This window comes from Rousettus aegyptiacus, unplaced genomic scaffold (assembly GCF_014176215.1).
Source record: "Rousettus aegyptiacus isolate mRouAeg1 unplaced genomic scaffold, mRouAeg1.p scaffold_m13_p_15, whole genome shotgun sequence".
In the NCBI taxonomy this organism is placed as follows: Eukaryota; Metazoa; Chordata; class Mammalia; order Chiroptera; family Pteropodidae; genus Rousettus; species Rousettus aegyptiacus.
In genome coordinates, this window is record NW_023416290.1 from 1,513,014 (window position 1) to 1,536,791 (window position 23,778).

The 23,778-nt window shown below is 52.8% G+C and overlaps 1 protein-coding gene across 2 annotated transcripts; it reads right to left on the reverse strand.

Annotated features, from left to right (window-relative positions):
- Positions 1–851: 851 nt before the first annotated feature.
- LRRCC1 (leucine rich repeat and coiled-coil centrosomal protein 1) lies at positions 852–23,575 on the reverse strand. 2 transcript variants are annotated; one of them, XM_016153132.2, is made up of 19 exons: positions 23,390–23,571; positions 21,230–21,435; positions 20,852–20,917; positions 18,089–18,256; positions 16,175–16,350; positions 15,874–16,083; positions 14,349–14,545; positions 13,953–14,100; positions 12,905–13,053; positions 12,246–12,450; positions 11,641–11,780; positions 10,190–10,391; positions 9,538–9,723; positions 8,872–9,046; positions 7,946–8,109; positions 5,085–5,293; positions 4,865–5,002; positions 3,886–4,021; positions 852–1,371 (listed from the first exon to the last, which is right to left on the reverse strand). In XM_016153132.2, the coding sequence occupies exons 1-19, from the start codon at positions 23,545–23,547 to the stop codon at positions 1,225–1,227; spliced, it is 3,180 nt and encodes a 1,059-aa protein (XP_016008618.2). In that variant the 5' UTR covers positions 23,548–23,571; the 3' UTR covers positions 852–1,224. The 2 variants fall into 2 exon arrangements, with proteins under 2 accessions (XP_016008618.2, XP_036088662.1); XM_036232769.1 differs by lacking the exons at positions 852–1,371; positions 3,886–4,021; positions 4,865–5,002; positions 5,085–5,293; positions 7,946–8,109 and adding an exon at positions 8,475–8,725 and having other exon boundaries at positions 8,789–9,046; positions 23,390–23,575.
- Between the last annotated feature and the right edge of the window lie 203 nt (positions 23,576–23,778).

Consider the following 23,778-nt stretch of genomic DNA (forward strand, 5'->3'; position numbering starts at 1 on the left):
ATCCTTGGACAGATACTGTTCTTCCCATACTTCGAATATGTCATCCTCTGCCTTCTGACAAGTCAGCTGTCAATTATACTGCTCTTCTACATGAGGCAAACCATTTTCTTACTGCTTTCAAGATTTTCCCAGGTTCGACTAAAATATCTAGGTGTGGTTCTCTTTGTTTATCCTAGATTTTACTGAAGTTCTTGGATCTGTAGGTTGATCTTTTGTTGGGGGCAAATTTTAGTAAGTTTCAGCTATTATTTTCCCAAATTATATATGCCCTCCCCCAGCCCCGACTCTCGTCACGCATGCTGGCGGCTCAGAGCTGCCTGGCAGAGTGCAGCATGAAGCTGACCATGAGATGTGGCCTTCTCTTTCAGAAGCATTAATTTTTTTTTCTTTTATGATTCCATTTAGTTTTTAAAACTTGGTTCGCTGGCTACGAGTTAAATATGTGGTATTATGTATTCTTTTAGAAACATTAAGAGTAGTTTTCAGCTTTTTGTTCTGCACACATAGGAACATAAGAGATGATGATAAAGTGAAATAGTAATAAATGTCCTGACATGAAATGAACGATTATTTCTAGTTGCAAGAGCGCTCTCCATATATAGTGATTAAAAGGGAAAATGAGAAAGTGAGAGGGGAACAGTTTTCCTCCTGAGGAACAAGTAATGTCTATAAAACCTGAAATGTGATCTTTAATGGAAAGCCAAATCTCTATCAACAGGGGTCACGGTGAGTGACGTGGAGTCGGCTGCAGGTGCCGTCTACCGGCGCCAGATGGCTCATACGATTTCAGATGCTTGGCTGCCTATACTTCTGAACATATGAACATTTTAAAGGAATGGAACTACATCAACTAAAGGACAACCAATAAATGTAATTAGTTCTTCATTAACAAAAAGCAACAATAATCGATAAAGTACTTTCCCTAATATAGTCAAATGCTGACCCTAATTTTCATTTACATTCATTGGCAAATGCTTAACTCCCAAACAATGCACAGCACAGAAACAAGAAAAAATGGCTTAAGTCTAGTTATTTTGATAGGTTTTTCTAATACACATAATTATGAACAATTTATTATAAAATCCTACATATACAATTAAATTCTTTATCAAAAATCTTTTAAAATATAATCAGAATGAAATGTGTAGAAAGAGACATTTCCAAGTCATAGCAGTTACTACTGTTGCAGTATTTAATCATTTTTACAATGTCTGCTGGTCCATTTCAGTTAAGTCCTGTCTCAGAATTATCACAATCTTGCTGAATTTCATTCAGAACGAAAGCAAGTCGCTTGATTTTCGCTTCCATTGCTTTTTTGTTCTTGCATGTTTCTTGCAGAAGTTCACGCATTTCTTCTTCAACCTGATGAACCTAAATAAAAATTTCTTAAATTTAAAAAATGCATTCTGAAAAAAGTCAGATTTTTTTCTTACGCATTTTGCAATTTGTGACGTTTATTTAAAGCCGAGAGGTTAGTGAAATGTAACTTGTTCAAATGCTACCTGGGGAAATGATGGCCACGCAGCATGCAGAACGCGGACGCGCGTATCACCCTCGCCCACAGGCTCCCTGCTAAACACACGGCGATGTACTGAAACTCTGCTTCAAGCTTGGAAAATTTATTCGAGGTTGTGCAGCGTCTCAGCGGCCCGTGTGGACAGAAGCCCAGCCTCTGACTCCAGCCTCCCACTGCCCTGTGCTGCCGTCTAGGCTCTCCAGCCTGCGGCAGCCTCCCCGCTGCCCCCGACGCTGTACTGGGGTCCCTGCTGCATCCTCAGGCCACCGGTGCTGGCTAGGGACTACCGCCTCCCCGAGCGACCACTGTATCATCAGGCCTCCGTCCTCCTCGGAGTCTCTGTTTGATACTGTCCCCTCCTGCTTGACACCCTGTTGGGTGACATGACAGCCCTGACGGCACCCGCAAACCGACCGTCCCTTTCTGCTCACTCGCCTCTCCCTAATCTCTGAGACAGATTCCCTGATCTCTCTCCGAAGGCTAGTATTTCTCCTAATTTAAAGGATCACCGCTACACGATGCCTCGCGATTTCCCTTATTATCACGTTCACGCTCCGGTGCCATTTCTCTTGCTCCCCACAGACGTGTCCCTGAGACGTCACAGTGGACTGGCAGCAGGTCCGCCGCGGAGCCCAGGACGTCCTCCCAGCTGAGGGCCCAACCTCACCCTTTAGCTCGTGGTCCCCAGGGGGCCTGGAAAACATGTGGGAGATTTTAGATAAAACATCTGAAACCTCTGTGGACTTGAAACAAAGAGCTGAATCTGGACAAGTCACGCTTCCTCGTTCACTGTGACTGCGGCCCGGCCCCAGCCCGCCGCCCTCCGGGGCAGTGTCACGCGGTCACAGGCCCACGGCAGCCGGGGCGAGGAGCGCTGGTTCCCGTCTGCCGCTGAACTCGCTCCTGGCTGCTGCTCTCTGGCCCGTCTTGCAGGGACAGCCGGCGCCCCCTATCCGCTGACCGTGGGCAGCAGTGGCCGCTGCACGTTACGCCTTTTCCTATGCACAGCTCCCCACGGCGACGCCTGCAAGTTGGGCAGAGGTTTCCACCAGCGACACAGAGCGACCACGCTGACAGCTCGGTGAGCGCGGCCTCTCTCGCTCCTCGTCTTCCTGCGCTGTCCTCACCCTTCTCGTTCCCGTGACGGCGTGAGACGCTACAAGGCCGAGCCTGCCCCCGGGTCTGAGCGCCCCTCACGGGCAGTGCGTGCTCCGGTGTCACTGGTCTCGGGGGTGGGCCCCTTGCTGCAGTCCCTGCACAGGCTCGACGCGTCCCGGTGCGACGCGCTGCCTTCTGTGTCTTCCGCCCACAAATCTGACGCCTTTTCCACCTTAACTGAGCACGTACCACGCACTGTGGCCGTGACCTTCGCAGTCTGAGGTGCGACAGCAAAGCTAGCACGGATCTTCGTCCTTCTCCCCGATTTCACCACAGCAGATCCATTCTGACCGCAGATCTCAGCAACCCCAGCACGTGGCTTTTCTTTATTGAGTCCAGAACGTTCACCTCTGCACTTAAAGGGAGCACTGTACGCCTCTGCCAGGATCTCTACTATGCGCTTTGGGGCCATCACTAAAATCAACGTTACCTGAACACAAGGCCTGTGATACCGAGACCGCCCCTCTGATCACGGGCACAGTGACTGACTACCAGGCGGGGAGCACGGGGTGTGGAGGTGCCGGACGGAGGGGTGGCCGGCGTCCGGGGCAGGATGGGGTGGGAGGGTTTCCCACGCACTCAGAAAGGCGCGCCGCTGCAAACTTAACCACTTGCTGAGTTTTCAAGATACCTGCGTCTGACACCGAACTCTGAATGGAAACTTCAGGGGGGGCGCATGCACTTCAGGGGGGCGCATGCACTTCAGGGGGGCGCATGCACTTCAGGGGGGCGCATGTACGTGTACTGTTAAAAAGCTGCACAGGCGATTCTGAGCTCTGCCCCCCGCTAGCATCGCTCTAAATTCATTCCTTTGTCAGTGATGTTAAAACGATACACTCCATGGCCTGGAACCCGAGTTACGATAAAGCACTGCTCCCCGGGGACTGCTCGGAGGCGGTGGCCGGCCACGTTCTCCGTGTTCGCACGCGCACCCTGCTGCATGGGGCCGAGGGGCTCCCGGCCGAGACGCGGCAGGGAGGGGAATTCTGATCTGGAGGTCGCGGGGCGGGCGCACACCAGGCTCAAACTTACAATTCTGCTTTCTGCAGAATTAGGTCCTGCAAGCAACCTGAGCACCATGGCCGTCTGGCCTGGCTTCACGGCCGCCGAGGCCATTAAATCATGCTGCCTCTTCTTGTGATAATATATCTCAAATTTATTTAGCTGTAACAATTCAGTGCTGATAATCAAGTGCATTCTACTTACAGTACCTTTAGGTTTGCAGAATCGATATATTTCTGCTTTTCACTTGCCATTTTTATGATTTCAGCTTGGTGAGCTTCGACAATTGCGTTGACTTGTTTTTTAAAGGCGTCGTCCATACTTTGAAGCTTCTCCAGCGTGTCCCTTAAAAATGGAAAACAAAACCATGTACCCGTGTGTGTAAAACTCGGGGTCTTTCAGGGTTAGATGGCAGTCCTCACGTTCGCGCTTCGGTGGCGGCGTAGCGCCACTAAGCAGCGAGAGGCAGGCGGGCTCATCGCCCAGCAGCCTTCTAGAACGGGGATGACGCTCGCGGGAGTGGGGCGCGTTCTCGCCCCCCGAAAGGTCGCGCGCTCGGATCCCACGCGTTCTGAGCCCAAGACATGTCACACAAGCGCCTCCACGGCCGACTGCTGCCAGCGTCTTTTTCTCCAAGGAGGTGAAGTGTGATAGGAATTGTTTATGAACAGGCAGGTCGGACTTCCCTGTGCTAACGCTTAACACATCAAACCCTATGTTAATAAACACACGAAATAGCAGCTGAAAAAGTTTAGTGCTAGAAGTTTCTTGGAGGCAAAACGCCATTTCCTGTACGTTAGCACATTTCTTCCCTCTTTAAAATCGGCCCTTGCCGTCGGTCAGCGTGTCGGGTCGGCTGCGTCTCCGGGGGCCCGGGACCCTCCTGAAGCCACAGGCAGCAGCCCGGACGCCGGCAGCCGCGCAGTCGGAGCACGGAAGCGCCATGCAGCACATGCCGTTGGGTGAACACGCAAAACCCAGAGCCCCACCTCACATGCCGATGGCGGGGACCCCGATCTTCATCTTGTGGACTGAATGATGGAATAGAAATCACACACTGGGCAAATGACGACCCCCGACACGTTCCAGCTCCCCTCCCTGCCCTTGCCCGCACCCCAGCCCCAGGCCCGGCCCCTCCAGGCGCCCCGCGAGCTCCAGGTGCCCCGTGAGCTCCAGGCGCGCGCTTACCTCTGCAGTTCAACGCTTCTGTCTCTTTCCGCCTTCAGTATCCTTTCCTTGTTGTCAAATTTTTCTTTCACCTCTTTGACTTGCATTTCGAGGTTACTTAGAAGTTCTCCTTTATTGTGCCACTTCTGGTTAAGGGTGCTAACACGGGAAGAAATCATTTGAGAAGCAAGCCACAACGTGCGGCCACACGGCATTTCTCAGCGCGAAGGCCACGGAGTACCTGTAGGCTTTTCTGATTTCCTCGAGTTCCAGTTCCTTTGCTTGCAACTGCTGCTTCAGTTTTTCCTTTCTCTCATTGTGCCTTTCCAGCTTCTCGATGATGTCATCCAGCTGCAAAGACTTTTCTTCAAGCTGTTCTTGAGTGCACTTCTGAATTTCGGTGATCTTTTCTTCTAACGTTTTGATTTGTTCCTCTCTTTCCTGTACACACTTTGAAAAAACAATCAGTAGCTTATTAATCCTAAATGCCTCATTTCCTAATTATAGTTTACAATTATTATAAAAACTACCAATTAAAAATCACATGTTCAACGAGTGTCTTAGAGCAGATTTACAGGACGTTGCTTATTGCAGCAAAGAGAAACTTCGCTGCTACGTTAAGTGAAAGTAAGAAACGGGAACCGCCCCGCTCAGGCTTTGCTTCGGCAAGTTAGCAATGATTAGTCGCACAGGGAGCAGAAGGGAAGGAAATGACAGCAGCACGCTCGCTGGAAACGTCCCGTAACCCGATTTTGCTCCGGGAAGGGGAAGGATCGACGCTTTCATGACAGACAGAACCGAGGGGCCGGGCGCAACACAGGGAGACGGACGCCGCCTGCGGACGGGACGGCGGGAATCAAACTCCCTCCGCCGTGATGCGCAGGGTCTTCCGCATCAGTGAGAAAATACCTTAAAGAAAGTGTGACTTCGTCACTGTCAAGAGGTCACGTGCGAACAGGCTTTACAGCCCCGAACGTCCTTTCGCTGTCTCCCGTGCTGGGCCCGAGACCGTCCTGCGTTTGCCTCCTGCACACCAGAGGTCAAGGCCGCCGGCGGCGCTGTGGACGCCTGCAGGCTCGAGGCTAGCTCGCCCCGCTGCACGCCCGGCCGGGGTGTTGGCCGGGGCACTGGCCGGGGCGCTCTCGGGGGCTGAGGGGACGCCTGGGACAGCCGCGCCGTGCTCCGGCGTCAGGCCGCAGCGCAGGGACGAGGAAGGCGGCGGCCCTTGTTTTTGCCCGGGTTCGTCCCCTAGCTTTTTTCCTTTTGGGAAGATGGAGGCACACACTAGAGTACTCTAACTTAAGTCTGGATTGCGGAGTGTGATGCAGGATGTGGCTCAATTCCTCAGTGTTTAGATCTAAACGTTCTCAGCAAAGACAGTCTTTTAACCTTGACCGACATTTGCATAAAAATCATAAATTATTTATTTCCCCATAGGACTCTCTGAGGTAACTGACACATATTACCAGGAATCCCCAAAAGCTGGAAGAGAATCGTATGAAAGAACCCTATTAACAAAAGGAATAGCATCGTAGCATCAGAGCCTCGTGACTCACGTGTACTGGAAAGTCAAAATAATACATGGGGAAAAACACAGATTTTCAAAAAGAACTTGTTTCTGAATTCCGCAGTCAGAAGCTAACCACAGAACCTACTTAGCTGGAGACAGTAAACGCCACATTTTGCAGGCTAAAGCGTCGCCCCCCCCCGCCCCCCACGCTGTGAGCTGTGTGGGGTCCGCCGCGGGAGGGCCTGTCTGGCCGCTGCTGCGGGGTGTGTGTGGCTGGCTGGGACGCACCACAGTGCTCACGCCGTCACGGCCCATACGATGCTCCTTGACGTATTCAATCATGGGAGACAATGCTGCGTTGAAAATCTAAAAGCTTAATTTTTAGCAAAAATCTAAAACTAAAATCTGATTTTTGGCTCCACCACGTCATTCATTAATGGCCATTCCCCTCCAGCTCCGCTCAGACTGACCAGGCAGCAGTCTCGCCGTGAAAGCAGCTGTGCCCAACACGACACACCGTCCTGACGGGCCACCTGCTCTGCCTTCTGCAATGCAAATGCGGACAACTAGTCTTGCCGTTTCATATTTACCTGAACTCTAAAGAAAATAAGCTTGACCAGATTTTTAAAAGAAGAAAAAAGGTTTACTGCTAAAAAAAAATTTCAATAATTTTGAATGCTGCGTGGCACATGTGACATATCTGAAATTTTGGATACGTTGAAACCAAATTTTCGACGGAGTCCACACCGGTATAATTGATGAGGGTAACGGAGCTCAGGCGCCCAAACCCAGCCACAGATGCAGCAGTGGGCGGAACCGGCTTACCTTCCGAACCTGACGAAGTTAAGCCCTCAAGGAGTTTCTTAAAAGTGACTAAGGAAAAAAAAAGTCAAACCCTAGTAGTTATAATCCCTTTAAAGAACGCATTCCTAACTTTATGGGTGACAATCACATTTAGAAACTTCTTAATCCTTTTTTTGTTACTTTGCGTTTTAAGATATAATCTCTATAGAAAAATTTTGGAATTCACATTTGATTCAGTGTTCAAGATAATTGTCAGAAAATTTCTCTGAAGAAATTTTAAGTAAGATGCTTTGAAACAAGTGATCCTGTGCGTTCTCTCCTGAGACAGGCCAAACAGAAGAAGGGGGTCACAGTGGGGTCCCCTGGGAACAAGCATGCCTCTCTTACGATCCACTCACAAACCTTCGAGCATAGCAGAGTAGGTTCTGTTGTCACTTTGAGAAGTGACGACAATATCGGGAGATACAAAACAGTGCTTAAAGGGCGTATTTTAAACGTAGAAAGTGTTAATTTTCTTGTGATTCCTAACCCTTCGTCAACACTATTTCCGGTTATTCCGAAGGGCCATAATAATGTGCCCCATAAAATACTCAAGAAAAAGTAATTTCGAGATAATAAATGAATGTTATTTTGCAGGCGAAGGGGCAACTGCTGTAGAAGGAGGCCGTGACGCCCTGCCCCAAGTGCCACGGCAGCTGAGAGCCTCCCGGACGAACGCTGACCGGATGCTCTGATCCAGATTTCCGGACCCGCTCCCCGTCCTTTCCCGAAGTAGCTGGCGCACTTACGACTTTCAGCTTTGTGATGGTCTCGGTTTGGTCCTCTATGATTTTGCACTTAATCCTTAACGTGTCATTGTCACGCTCGTTTGTCTTCCGCAGACATTCGTTCTCTCTGCACAAACTTTCAATTTGAGCCTCTAGTTTCCCACGATTTTGAGCCAGACAAGATCCTAAGAAACAAAAAGCCCCAGGAACAAACTTTAAGAGACCGTGGGGGATTTGTATTTGAAGGTGACCTCATTTAACAATGCAGTAAACAAAACGCCAGAAACCGAGACACAAAGTGCGTGCGGAGCGGCAGGACGTGAGGATGGGGGCGAGGACGAGGCTCTCAGCGCCCCGGCTTCGGAAACCGCGCCCCGCGCACCGGCAGGGGCTGTGGCGCTGGTCAGGGTCGGGCACCCGAGCGAAACGGTACGGGACGCTGCCACGTGGGCTGCCACGTGGGCCACGCCGCAGGGGACCGCACCCCGCTGCGCCGAAGCGTCTGTCGCGGCCACAGATCGCAGTTTGTCTCTTGCTTCGCAGCGATGGGAGGGAGACGGAGCGAGCTCACTCCGGATTTCCCCACGGGCGGCGAGGGGAGCGCCCCCATCGGCAGACAAGGCCGGGGTGCCGCTCACCGCACGGACTCGCGATCGGTGCACGGGACGGGACTGTTCGCAACACCTCCTCTGGCTGCAGCGACGCGAAAGCGTGTGCTTCAGAAAGGACCCGGGTCCCACCGGGAGGAAGGCGACCACGGGCGGCGGAGCCACCGCCTCGGGGCTGATGCGGGGCCGCCCCCTCCGGCCGGTCACGCCGCATCACGGTTGCCACCACTTCTCCCGGGGGCCCGAGGGCCGAGCCCGTCCGGACCTTCCTCTCCGACACGCGGATTTGCTGGTTTAGGAACACGGGCTGTTTCCCCTCCGAGAGTCTGAGGGTCTTACCTTGCTGCGCCAGCTCGTGCCCCCACACTTTCCTTTCTGTCCGCAAACCGTAAATCAGCGACTCCTTGGCCGCCAGCTCCGAAATAAGCTGGACTTTCTCGTGCTTGAGGATCTCTATTTGGATGCTCTTCTGCTTGTCGTCTTCGATTAAAATTTCAAGGGTGTTGATTTGATTCTGTAAACTCCCCAAAAACATTGGAAAAAGGTGGAATTATTATAATTAAGTGCATTGTTTTCCATTTTTTCATTTTACGAGAAAAAAATGTTAAGTACAAAGCAAATGTTTCTCAGTCTCACATCAGGAAAAGTTCTAATTTTACTAACTAAAGATACACGTGGGCCAGAAAACGAACAGTCACACTGTGCGAGGCCACTCCTTCGCACACTCCGCATTTCACGCTCACGCCCCGCAGAGCGTCTGCGCCTGTGACACTCACACCTGCTCACCTAGCACCTGCACCAGCGCCCAAAGCTCACCTTCGGGCAGTAAGTTCTCTTGGGCAAAATGTCACTCATGTTTAAAATGGACACAGCAGCAATAAAGAAATTAATTTAAAAATCACAATGGGCAGATATACCTATAAAAACCCCCGTTACCATAGAATGAATATCGGCAATTCAAACGCCATGCCCTAAAATCGTGACGATGCCCTTGAGACGTCTCACCTGTAAATTTGCTGTGGTTTCCTGCTTCAGCTTGGAAACCTCGGCGAGTTTTGTCTTCTGCTCCTTCACTAAGCAGGTGAGGTCTTTGATCAGGGAGGAAGACTCGTTTTCCTTCCGCTGCGCCCAGACAAGAGCGTACTTGCTCTTTGCTAACTCGGTGGCAACGTTTTCAAAACCATCTTTAACCTACGTTTCAAAATTGTATTATAAATAGCACGTCTCTCAAAAACGTAGAAAGCATCTCTGGAAACAGCTCACGTCTCTTTGTTTTTAGAAGGAGAGACGTTCGGCAGAAGCACGGGACGCACAGGTAACGGGCTCTGCAGGCCACGTGGTCTGTGCTGTGAGGACGCGGCTCTGCCGCGGCGACACACGGGGAGCCCCCGGCAGAGTGACCGCGAGCTCGGCTGCGTGCTGGTAACACTTTCCAAAAACAGGCCGAGGGCCAAAGGCGCCAGTCCCCGCAGCACATTGTAGCGACAGGAGGGGGCCCGCTCCCCAGCCCCGCCCCGGCCCCCCGCGCGGGCCGCTCAGCGTCTGCACCCGCTGGAGCTCACGGCGCCAGCACGGACAGAGCCGGGACCCTCCAACGCGCCTGTCACACCACGGCTCGCCGACGGCTTCCAACGGGCAGCTGCACGCGCATCCTTACGTCTCTGAACCTTTTGGCTTCCACGGTGAGCGCGATGCGGAACTCGTTCTCCAGGTCCAGGTACTGCTGGCTCAGCGCCTCCACCTTGCCCTGGTACTCCTTGATCAACTCCTCGTGCTTTGCCTCCTCCTTGGCCACCTCTTTGGCCACGGCTTCCTGGAACTCAGCATCGCTAAAAAACTCCCTTGTTTCAAGTTCTTTCCTAGAGCGAAAAACAAATAAAAATCACAGGGCTCTGTTCACCTGCAAAGAAAAACCTTCAAGGTCTTTAAACAGTCATTAACTGGTCTATATTCCCTAATTTTAATTTAAAGCAAGCGCCTCACTGCTGGGGACGGAAAAGGATAAAGACGCGGGCTTGACCTGACTGCTCCGCACACTGGGGGGGATGGGGGCGCGGAGGGGCAGGCCCCGGCTTAGCCCCGAGGCTCAGGGGCCTCCTGGCTCGGGCCACCTGCAGTTCTGCTTCTCTGCACCTCCCACCCTGGCTGAGCCTCCGACACACAGTCGGAGTTGGTACGGTGGTTGGTTCATGGGAAAAACTCCGTGGCAGTACGGAAGGAGGCACCGATCTGATACGGGGCCGGATTTTCATGTAAGTATCATGCATTCCTTAGACTTCGCCACTATTTCTCTGGAGTAAATCAAGCCCGTGATACGAAATCCATTATTTCTAGTTTTGGTTTCTTGAAACTAGTACAACAGGTTAAACGATATATAAAGAACACAAAGTACAACATTTCAGAGCTGCGATTCATTTCCCTGATTCTATAGCTGTCCCGCCTACACGTATGAGGACAACTTGCCCCGGAGGATCGAAATTTAATCCATACGTTACAGTTCACGTAGGACACAAGCAGAACGGGCCTGGAGACAAACAGGACCGGCCCACGGCCATCGCCCCGTTGCGCAGGCGGGGCGGGCGGGGGAGACACCGCCCGCATGTCCGCCTCCCTGCGGACTCACAGGGCAGGTGTGGCCGTTGCCTTCCCCTGGAAAGGCCCCTTGGCTGGGCCGCAGGCCCGCCTGCCGGTCTGGTGCCACAAAGGCCCCGCCAGGCACGGCCTGCGAAGCCTCAAATTCTGCAGCCTGGCCCTTCGCAGAAAAAGCTGTGCTGACCCGCATTTCAGAGGAATGAAGAATCTTATTAATGGTCACCTGGAGGTCAAGGAACAGTTTTCTGTATGTCGCACGACCAATTTTGGTTGGGTTTGGGGAAATGCAGACTGGCTTTGTCGTGACAAGCCCGTCCACGGGGCCACCCGCTCGTCTGGAAGCTCCCGGCACTCGGTGGGTGAGGTGCAGGCGCCCCCGGGCCTGTCCGCCCCCTAGAGCCACGGCCGCCAGGCTCCGCCCTGCCAGGTTGCCCCCAGCTTTGCCGGGGAGGGCAGTGCGGAGTGGCCTCTTCTCCGCGGCACGCACCCGAGTTGTCCGACGTGGTGCTCGCCTACCTGTGCTCCTCCTCCTTCAGCGACAGCAGCTCGTGAAGCTGCTGCACCTGCTCCTTCTCCTGGTGCAGCGATGTGCGCAGCAGGCTGATCTCCCGGTCGGCGGCGGCGGCTTTGAGCTCCGCCTCCTGGATGAGCCGCATCTAGGCACACACAACCGGGGTTCAGGCCACGATCCCGCGGCTCCCCGGAGAAACCCGCCTAGCGACTCGGTTCCCTTTGAGAACTCAGACGCCCGACACCGTGGTGGAGGCCAAGCCTTGGCGGCCCACACGCAGCGCCACCTTCTGCTGCCTGCCGGCATCGCAGACTCAAGGGCGAGTCCCACTCAAAGCAGGAGAACGAGACGCCTCCGCGTCTGGGGCTTTTGAAGGTGGCGCCTCGCGGACCCAAGGTGATGGCCCTCAGTGTATCCCCCAGTTCTCGTGCTGCTCTGTCGCTGCCAGCGGCCTTCACTCCGACCCCCACGGGGCACATTAGCTACCAATGAAACGAATTTCTGCATAGAGCCTAACACCTTTTGCATTTACTGTGAGGACACAGTTTCAGGCCGGAAGCTCGGACTGCGTGTGCGTGGCTGACCCGCGGAGGCGGAGGCGGAGGCGTACCTGCGCCGCCTGCTGCTGCCCCTTCTGCCTCTCCACCTTTTCCAACGCCTTTTCCAGGGTTCTCAGGTGTCTAATGTGGTCCTCTTGCTGATCTCTCGCTTTAATCAACTCAATCGTTAGCTTTTTAATTTCACTTTGAAGTTTGTGAACCATAACTTCGAGCTGTACTTTGGAACTTCTCTCTTTAACAATAATGTCCTTTAGCCTAAAGCAGAAAGCAAATGTGGCTTTAAAGTACGTTACCCACAAAAAAGCCTAAAAATTGTAGTCAACATCAAAGATCACAGTCGAGAAGATCTGACGTACGCCTTGAACTCTCATTGGATTAAGAAACGGCGGAGACACAGGACAACGTGCCTCTCCGCCCCTGAAACTGACGGCGAGGAGCACGGAGAACAGTCTACCCGGCTCGCCGCAGCGTCACTCACGTGACCTCCGCTGTGCAACAGGGCCCCCCGCGCATCCGGCCGGCGGCTCGGCCTGCCGGCCCGCGGCGACACAGCCGGAGTTCTGCTCATGCGGCAAGCTCATCCTGAGATGAGATCAGCTCCAGCTGAACGACCGCCACACGCACCGTGACCCCACGCCAGCCGGTTCAGGGGGCGGCCTCCCAGGCCGGCAGCCCGCATGCGGCGGCAGCCCCAGGGCCGGCCCCTCACCTGTCCGTGGTGAGCAGGGCCAGGCACTGGATGTCTTTCTTCTCGTTCGCCTGTTTTTGCAGCTCGTCAACATAGTCCATGAGCTTCTTTTCGGCCTGCTCAGCTTTCCACCTCTTCTCTCTCTCCTGGTCCAGCTGTTCGACTAGTACCTATGAGACGACAACGGCGTCAGGCGACCTTGGACACGTCCCTCTCGCTGCCCTGACGTCACACTCAGAGCAGGGAGACAACGGCCTCTCACGCGACGGGCCGTGTGAGAAGCAAACGAAATGCCGGGCGTGGAGCACGCAGCCGCGCTGGCGCGTGACCACTGCTTGGTAAGGGTCAGCTGTCACGACTGCCAGGGACCAGCGCCACTACCTGGTCAAGGCCAAACCCTCTGGGCTCGAGAATACGAGGAGGAAACCAGCACCCCGAAATGCCTAAAAGCAGCCACGCCACTGGGGAGCAGCGCGCACTGCGATCAACACCCGTCCCCACGAAGTGCACGGGGCGAGCCACAGACGCACAAATAGCGCAGCTCGCGTCGGCAGCTCTCACTGACGGAGGACGGCCACGGCGGGCAGGGAGGAATCCTCAAACTCCCACGTGCCTCCTGATCTGAAATCCAGGGCCCACACCGGCTGTCAGGACAGTCCGTGGCGTGCGTGTGCGTGCGTGTGCGTGCGTGTGTCACAGCTACTCTTCTGGGGACACAGAGCCCTCCTTACACATCTGAAAGGGCCTGAGACGTGAGGAGCCACTGCTTTAGGAAGTAAGTTTGAAACTTTCGACTGTTTCCTCCTCCATAAGCACTTCACACATGATTTCACGGAAACCTGATCTCAAATAAATGTGTAATTTCCACTCCTTTAAAAAGTACAAAAATAACAACGCTCCACAAAATCTGGAAGCCAGAAAGGGAAAAATAAACCATCTCGTCACTCCAATAAAAATACGCACAATAGTTTTGGCTCATAAAAACATGCGCTATTTTTCTGAAACTCACTACGTATTTAAAATCCGAGACCGTTTGCAATCATTTTCTTCCGAATCCCGCCCGTCCTACCCGGTAGGTGTTGTCTTCTGAGTGACTCTTTTCTACTTTAATCAGTTCTGTCTTCTGCTCTTCCGTTTCTTCCAATATTTCATAGTTCGCTAACGATGACCTTATGTATAATTCTTTAAAAATAGGTTGCTTCATTTTACGATTACCACTGCAAAATAAAGCACAGGAAACCACCCGGAGATGTACAGCGTCTCTGTTTCTCGCACGCAGGCACTCACACCGTCGCAGAGACAGGGCCCTGCCGCACGCGCCTGGCCAACCGCGCTGGCCGAGGCGGAGCAGGCGCGCCGCTGCCGCGGGGAGGGAGAGGACCCACCGCGGGCCGGCGCTGAGCGGGGGCCAGCACCGCCGGCCTGCCTGGTGCCTCGCCTAACTTCCTAAAACGGAAGCGAGTACCTTATAAAGGGATTGCTGTTCTTATTGTGGTGCTTAATAGTCTGGATCGTTTTGGAATAATATGGGATTTTTGATCTTCGAGGAATTTTTCTATTACATTCTTTCCTGTGTCCACAGTCACTTTCAGAAGTCACATCTGTGTCTCTTTTAGGTCTGATATCTTTCTCGGGAACAGTGTCTATTAAAGAATTAGAAGTCTAGAATAAAAAAGTGAACAAAGTTTGTTAAGAGTTTGGTTCAGTACATAAAATTGAAATTTGTTCTTAAAATACTGTAACTTTTACAAGATTAAGGTGTATAAACCAGGTATGTTTGGGATGAAGCTCCTCTGTGGCTGACTCTCTCAAAATGATCATCATCGACTCTGGGAAAACTGCAAACGACACGACGGGCACTGCCTGGAGGGCCTGCCAAGGGGACAGGAGGCTCCCCGCGGAGGGCGCTGCCGCCGGGGAAAGAGCTGGGTGGGTGCTTCGGCTGCCACGTCCCAGCCCGGGAGCGATCCCACGGAGCACGGTGCAGGCAGCCTCAGACCTCGCGAAGAGAACCTGGGCTTTGGGGCCGAGGAATCAGAGGGCAGTGCAGGGTAGATGGCAAGAAGCCCAGGAAAGGACAAAAGAATGGAGTGCTGGCCAAGGGACAAAGTGACAGTGAAAGTCAAAGCAAGTTAAGCGCTTGCTACGACAAAAACGTCAGCGCTCCTGGGAGGCCCATGACAGCCTCTCGAGTCTCCACGACAGTCACAATGTCCAGAATAAAATGAGAAATGCTCACAACAGTAAGAGCCAGGGAAATATGACCAACTCTCGAGAGAAAGGGGGTCCACAGGAACCAACCTGAGAGGGCCATGTGTTCAAGCAAGCAGGCAAGAACTGCGCAACAGTGATCACGGCTGTGCTTGATGATATAAAATGATGTGTTTATCACGCGCAGAGACAAGAAAACTCAGTGGAGAAACAGAAATTATTAAAAAAAAAAAAAAAAAAGGAAATTTCACAACCGAAAAATACATCTGAAGTAAAAATTCATTGGTTGGGCTTAAAAGAAGAATGAAATGATAAAAGAAAGAATAAGCGAACTCGAAGACAAGTGGGTAGAAATCATTCGACGTGTAGAACACCGGAAAAAGCTGGTACGAGGTACAGAGCCTCAGGGGACTGCGGGACTAGAGCGAAAGGGCCACGCGGAGTCTGCGGGGAAGGACGGAGAACGAGACAGAAACACGCTTGCAGAAACGATGTCCAGAACTCCCCCACGCGGGCGAAGACGCACGTTTACGGATTCGAGCCGCTCGGAGCAGCCCGGAGCGGGATGAGCGAGACGCGGGATGGACGGAGCTAGGCCACGCGGACCTGACGGCCGGGGAAACGGAGCGGCAGGCACGGCCCCGCCTCTCTCGCACGCCGGCCCGTGGGCGACAAACGCGGCCGCTGCTGGTGGGCCGGCCTGCGCGCAGCGTTTGCTTCCCTTTCCTTAACCGCGTTTCCTTAACCAAATCACTCAGAAAAATGGACTGCATGGTTACCTCGTTGAGGAGCTGGATAAATTGATCATCTAATTTCTGAAGTTTCATCTCATTCTCAAAATCAGTTTCCTGGTTAACTTTCTCTTGCTGAGAAGACGGACACACGGACGTAAAGGACGCCACACCGGCAGCTGCTGGTGAGTCCGCAAACTGAACCGAGGGCACCATGTCGCTGACGGGCAGGGTCGCCACTGGCACGCTGTCGGCGACCTGTGACACAGACACAAGCCGAAGCCCTTACAGTTCACTCACTAGTTAGATGCGGAGCGAAAACCAGATGCGAAAAAGCACATCACTATACCTCGTCTTCACTTATATTCAGGGGAGAATCAGAAGAAACCAAATTGTCCAAGAGGCCTTCGAAGCACTGGAGACGCGACGAGTTCACTTCCGACAGGGTCGCCGGCTCGCCGAATATGTTCTTGCAATCTAGGACCCGGAGCTGAGGCAAAGTCTGGAGCATAACTGCCCTGTACCCTGGGAAACAAGTCGTTCGCGATGAAAACACACAGTTAAAAAAGAATAAGCTGAATTACTTCTAAAGTAAACTAAATTCATCGGCTACCAGACATATCGCCCGAATGACAAGCGAGTCCTGGAACACGGCTCCGTGGAGTATCACGGACGCTGCTGGTCCCGCCCCAGCAGGTGGCCGGTAACCAGAAAGCGAGCATGGGCCACACCGCACGCCCTCCCGAAGGCCAGCTGCTTCAAGTCGTCGCCGTGGGGCTCAGCTCTCGTGAAAGTGCTTTAAAGCCGCACGCGTGTGTGCACTCGGGCCAGGAAGCCGGCATGCCACCGTCACGTGCCGCGCGACGGGCGGGGGCCGGAGCACCCTGCTGCTGAGGCCTCGACGCTGCTGCGATGACAGAGCCCCATTTCCCTGAAGTCCAGCAGCCTGCGACTTAGGCAGCCCACCAAGTGTGCAAGGATGTGTTTATTTTCTGTAAGTGCGGTTAAATGTGAGAAATCTGGCAAGTTAATGTTAATTTGATATTTAGGCTTGAAACTTTTTTTGTTTAAAACTACGTAGTTAGAAATAAAAACACCAATGAAGAACTCCAAAAGAAAGTCTGGTAAATTAATATTAGAAATTTTGAGGGGAGAAATGTCATTTTGGTGGTGAGCAGCCCTCCCTTTCCGGGCGGAGAGCGACTGTGTTGGGGAAGAGTGGAGAACAAAGGTCCAAACGGCAAGAGGCACAGGCGCTCGAGACGAGACTGTCAGGGGAAAAACCCAACCGTGGGACAGGAGGAAAAACGTGAAGCTGTTTTAAAAACAAGATCTTCTTCCAAGAGCTTGCCTGGAAGACTGAAATCCGCGCTGACTCTGAGGGTGACCCTCGCGGTCAGGCCCACGGCGCTCCGCTGGCCAAGCCGTCGGACAGGTCTCCACCCGGGGAGGGGCCATCTGGGGGCCGCGAGGAGCCCCAGCAGGTCTGCGGCGGGCAGCGTGCTCCGCCCTGTCCCTCACCACCATGCGAGCTGTCAGCTCACAGAGCGGGTTCCAGGGAGGGCCGTCTGGTCGGCCTTGGCTCTGCCAACCTCGATGATGCTGGACTAGGTCAGGTGACATGTCGGCAGCATCTCCTATATATCATATTAAGTTTTCTTGAAAAATTCATTTATTAAAAAATATCAGTACAGTCACATGATGTAAATTCGAAGCGTGCACAGTGAACAGTGTGGCTAACGTTCCCTAACTGCCAGCTCCCTCCCCGCCCCCACGGCATTTCCCGATCCCCGCTGGCTGGCCCCGGAGAAGCCATTATCATCCGTCTGGGCATTCTGCTAGCTGTTGCGTGTGTGCCCGGCAAACGCACACACTGCCCTTTACACACAAGGGGCAGCCCATCACATGAAATGTTTTCGCAATTTGGTTGCTTTTCTTCTCGTAACAGTGTATCTTAGAGATCCCACAGCTAAAAAGATTCTATTCCTCCATCACGGCTGCTTAGTGTTATACTGTGAGAATATCATAGTGACATAATTTAATTCTGAGGCATTCACTTATCAAATATAAAACTGTGTAAATTATCTGTCCCCTCTGTGTTTTTTTAACAATTCAGTTTTGTCAAATAAAATAACGTATTGTAATTATGCTTTTTTCAGATATGTAATAAAAAGTTGCGAAGCTCAAGACAAACAAACGCCAGCCAGTGGAAGGAAATAAGATCTGAACGTGAACTGTTACGAAAAGCACCAACTGTTCCTACCTGGCACCCGACAGACGGGATTGTCCTCTCCGTCCTTCTCCAGAACGAGGCTGGCCAGGAAGTGCAGGCCCACCACGCACTGGAGCAGGTGGTGGATGCTGTCGACGCAGTTGCTGTGCAGGTCGACGTGCCGCAGCTTATGCCTGATGCCGTGAAGGGGCAGAAAACCTGCAGGACGGACAGACCCTTTGTGACGCCACGGCAGCGACTTCTCCGACAGCGCAGCGAAGGTGTGCACAGCTGTTCCGAGGGGCGAGGGGGCAGCGTGCAGGAGACCTGCAGCGAAGAGCTATGTCCACTGAACAGGGCTCCGTGGAGCTGACTGCGTCCTGAAGAAACGCAGGTGGCCTCTCGGAGGCGGCAGCCCGAGGTCCCTGGTCTCTGGTTCTCTCCAAAGCAAACAAACAGGCCTCGCTGGCCACGCGTGGGGACAAGCCCGCAGCAACAGCGCGAGGCTCCCAATCCACGCACCGGCTTAACCGCAGAGTAAGCAAACGTGGTTTGCGCATAGCGTGCAAACATCGGCCGTGTGACTCGGCTCCGGGCAGCACTTCCTTGCCTGTCCCAAGGTGGGGGGCAGGCTGCGGCTGGGGTCCAGCCGGGCTGTCTGCCAGCAGCCTGACTCCGGGCAGCCGTGGGGACCGGGGGCCCAGCCCCGCCAGCCCAGCCGCTGGCTCGGCGCTCTCCCCGCGTCCCGGGGGCCGCCCCGCCCGGGCGAACGCTCTGGCCTCCTGCTCCGGAAGGAGCATGCCTGGCGCTGTCAAAGCCCTCGCCCTGCGTCCTGGCTGTCCCCCTCCCAGCTTGCAGCGCCCCTGGGTTCGGCCCGGCCCGGCCCCTCCTGGACCCACGTCTCCCCGGGGCCTCCCACAGCTCCAGCTCCATGGAGGCGCCCCGCCCCGAACCTGCGGGCTGAGCACACGGGCGCACGTGCCGGACAGGGCTCTCGCGTGTCACGCGGGACCCTCAGGCCTCATGCCCTCGCCCTGCACCCGTTCTTCCCCAGGCTGCCCCGAGTCGGGAAGCAGCGCTGTCACCCACCCACCCGTCACTGCAGAGAAAACTCATGTTCATTATCTCCGGTTCCCTTCTCCGTCACTGCCCCTCTCCGACCCATCGCTGGGTCCTGTGGAACATACCCCACGCACCCCCTGCCCAGCCTCCTGACCGCCGCTGGCTTCCACGCCAGTCCTCCTAAAATCCGTCCTTCCCCGCTCAGCGCCCAAGGGTCCTCTAAACACACGCGGCGCGTCACGAACTTGTTTAAAGCCCTCCAACGGCTTTCGATTGCAGCTAGAACACGCAAAGCTTTACCTCAAATGCCTTCCGCGACCTGGCCTCTGCCTACCTCATCTCTCTCCTCACACGCTAACCCTCATTTGCTCTGTTCCTGCCACACTGGTCTTCTTTCTGGTCCCTTACCATGGCAAGCCTGCTCGCGCCTTTGTTTCTTCGCATGCTCTTATACAACTATCGTATTTATCAAGATGTGTAACATATAAAGTGTCAAAGAATTATCTGTGAGCACTTACAGGGTTGCCTGTTGTATTTTCTTCATATTCCCTATCATTATCTGCTATGAGTCACTACACTTCACCCTTTTTTAAGCGTGGAGTTCGATGCGCTTTAATACACCCGTGTAGCCACCACGACTGAGATCGAGGATGTTCCCATCGCCCTCGGAGATGTGTCCCCATGTAGTCGGTCCTCTCCGCCACCGCCCCCATCTGATTTCTAACCCTGTAACTTCGCCTCTGTCAGGGAGTCACACAGATGGGACCGTGCGTTACCGTCTCTGCGTCTGGCTTGCACCTAGCATCACTCTTTTTAGAGCCATCCATGCTGCTACAAGCATCCTTCCCTTATGTTCTTTTTCTTACTCTCAGATATTATTCCATCGTGTGGCTATATCATGATTTGTTTACCTGTTTGCCAGGTGATAGACACATGGGTGTTTCCAGTTTTTGGAGATTATATATAAACTAAACACAATTACACAGAGAACAACGTAATCGTAAAAACACTCATGCGTAGGTCTTTGATTAACCACGTTTTCATTTCTCTTAGGTGGGACTCCTAGAGTGGGACTGCGCGACATGCTAAGTGTCTATTTAACATTATGAGAAACTTTCAAACTGCTTCCGCAGCAGGTGCACCGTTCTGCATTCTACCAGCAATGACTGCAAGCCCCACCTGCTCCACGGCCTCACCCGCGCTGTGTGCTGTTGTCTCTAAAGCTGTCTGTTCCGGCAGGTGTGACTGGGTCTCTGTGGTTTTCCTGGGCACTGGCTTAGTCACTAAGGACCGACGTCTCTCTTTCATGTGTTTGTCTGCCATCTGGATATATTCTCAGGCAGTGTCTGCTCAACTCTTTGCTTATTTTTGGGAGGTTGACCTGATCTCATCTATTTCCCCCAGCAATGTAATAAGACCTGTGGCAACGTGAACCTTACCTGTTTGTTGTTCTTTGTTATAACTACAGAAGAGTGTTTGATACAGCGATCTTCGGTAAATAATTGAGTAAATAAATGACCTATCTTATCCAAGACACACATTTTTCAGATAAACTTCATCCACAAAATAATATATTTTTCTCAACAGCATCCAGCAGTGACAGACCTACAGTTAACACTCAATTCTAATACTTTCACATCTTTGAAAACGTTTTAAAGAATTAAAATTGTTTTTCAACACGTTGAGCTCAGTCTAACTCATCACACGTGGCAAATATTCAGCATTACAGAAGAATTAAGCACTTCTACTTACCACTAAGATCATTTATGTGGTTATAAGATAAGTTCAGTCTTGTCAAATTAATTAGTGCGTCAAGTCCTAAAATAAAATAAAATAAAATAAAATACAATAAAGCTTTTATAAGATTCAAACAATCAATTAGTCATAGTATAATACTATTTCAGACTGTTTGGAATCAAAACTATAGTGTGGTAACTGTAAAATTAATTTTATTGGCATTTTGCAAAATATTTTAAAAAGACTGATAACTTTTCTAGAATACATTTTACATAATAAAATTTAGGTCAGTTTTCAAAAGTTTATACTATTTATTCCATTCTCTGGGGGAGAAGAAAGATGGACTTAAATCATTTTCCTTGTCCAAGTATTATATGAAAATCACTTACAAACCTTCTACTCTTGTGATCAAATTGCAGGACAAATTTAAAGTGCATAGTTTTGTGAGTGTGCTAAGCCCTTCGATTTGACTTATTTGATTAGATGACAGATCTAAATGTTGTAAATTCCAAACATGATCAATGGCTTCGATCTTCGCGATGTTATTGCAATGAAGGTTGATGGCGTGAAGGGTTGACTCTAAGGATAACTCTGATATGCTATAAAATAAAATACATATTATCACAAACAAGTAAAAACTGGACTTTGAAATCATGACCAGTTAACCGTACCCCAACAGCACGCAGATAATGGGTATGGGCCCTACTCATTCCATAACAATGGCATCCCCACTTGGTGGCCTGGAAACATCTCGTAGGGAACAGTGCTCCTTACCACTGACCGGCATTCTGGACCATTTGTACAAGCAAGGAACACACTCGAGACAGGCAAGTGACCCTACCCTGGATGTTTCCAGCTGCTATCTGCAAACGGTCATCAGCACACAGTAAAGGCAGCACTGAGATGGCCCTGGAACCCTAACACCCCAGTTCAAGTCTGCGCTCTTCCAAGTTTTTGCTGTGTCGAGTAAATGGGTTAACCTTTCTGAGCCCCGGTTTCCTCTCATTTAATCTGCACCTCTCTAAGCAGTAGGTATCATAAGGCACTGAAGATTACTGAAATTAAATTTCTTGCCCAAGTTCTTAGTTATTACCTGACTGAGCTGGTGTGAATCTGGATGTGGCACTGGCGTTTACAGCCTTACTTCCTTCACCACGTGCAAGGCTGCTTGGCCCAGAACGTAGCTGATTTCAAAACAAAACACTGGGCATTGGTATTTCCAGTGCCACAGTGCCTGCTCCCCGCCCCCCCCCGGAAATCTAGAATGCATCGCTGCTAAAAAGTACTCCTGTCTTCATTCTCTCAGTCACTGCCACTTAAACGGAACCTCTTCTGAAGAAAGAAGCTCCAGGAAAACAAATCGTAGCACACAGAGCTCAGAAGAGCTGGATGGAGGAGTCAGGAACCGGGACACGACGTCCCCAGCATCTGTTCCACGTTGTGTGCTTGTGACAGAAAAAGACGACACATTTCTAAACTTCCAACTAGTAATCTCTAAATGTGACCGTCTGAAGTACTTTCCTACTATCTAACTTCTGTCATCTCTGAACTATTACTTAGTCCTCACCTTATGCTATTAGCAAATGCTCCTTATGACATTTGTTTTCTGATATATTTTGGCTTACGGAAATTAATATCGTGCAGATAACGTGGCACAGCAGAAAAAGCAGACAGCAAATTTAAACCAAAATGGGTTTGAATTTCAACATAGTCGTTCATCAGGTGCCTGAAGTTGGTGAAGTTATTTAGATGCTGAGCCTCAGACTTGTCACCTGTAAAATTACTACCCTGCAGAACTGCTGTGAGGATCAGTGGTGACATATGTGACGTACACGCACAGACGGCACTCTATAACTGACAGCTGCTACTAAGTTAAACTGTACACATCCCTTTGAAAAACATCTCCCTGGGGTCTCCTGGCAAATTTTACATCAGGATCTAGAACAAGATGCTTCAATAACCAGCAGCGAGGTTCGCGTAGAGGAAGCCGCGCCACAAAGGAACAGCTCATGCAAAGGCACAGAGAAGCCTAGGCTGGCTCACCCGCAGCCCAGCACAGCCAACCAGAGTGCGGGTGGAGACGCGCCGAGGGGGAGGGTGGGCAGGGCCGATGCGGGCCGCGGCACCCAGGGCCCGCTGTGCCAGGCGGAAGCTTGGGTTGCACGAAAGAGAGAAACGGTGAACTAAATAGGGTTGCGTCTAGTACTTTCAGAAAGTATACGAATACGTGCATCACAGCGCTCCGCGGAGGAGGACTGAGAACGGGGGCAGAGAGCGCCGAGGCCGGACCCGCGGGGCGCGGCAAACCCTCCTGCACGGCCGCCACTTCGTGCCAGGGCAGGAGCGGCCGATGCCGGGGCGAGCAAGAGACTCGCAGGCGGGAAAGCGGAGCAGGGGACCGGCCCGCAGCCTCTCGGACGCCCCGGGAGACGGGAGCGCGGGGCCAGCGCCGCCGCCTCGGCGGGCACGGTCGGGGCCCGGCCCCCGGCGCCCCGCCGCCCACGCCCCGCCCCTCCCGGGGTGCGCGGGCCCCCGCCGCAGAGCGCCCGGCACCTCCGCAAGCCTTTGTCCATGAAGCACAGGTCCCCGCAGCTGCTGTCGCCGTCTTCATTCTCGCCTTCCGCCACCACCGGCGCCTCCATGGCACCTGCGGCCGAAAGCGGGGTCCCAACCGGCGCCCAGGGCTGGATCCGAGGGCCCGGAACACGCATCCCGGCGGGCGGAAGTGCGGCCGAGGGGCGGGGCCGGCCCCTCCAACGGCCGGCGGCCGCTCGTCGCCCGGCCGCGCCGCCAGGCCGGAAGCCGGGCGCTCGGCGGCAGGCCCCGCCCCCTTTCACGGCAGCCCCGGCGCCCTGGGCGCTGGCCGTAAAGCGAAGCCGTTTCCGGCGCGAGCTGCCGGGCCGTGGCGGGCCGCGCCGCCGCGCGCTCGCATTGGGGGCGGC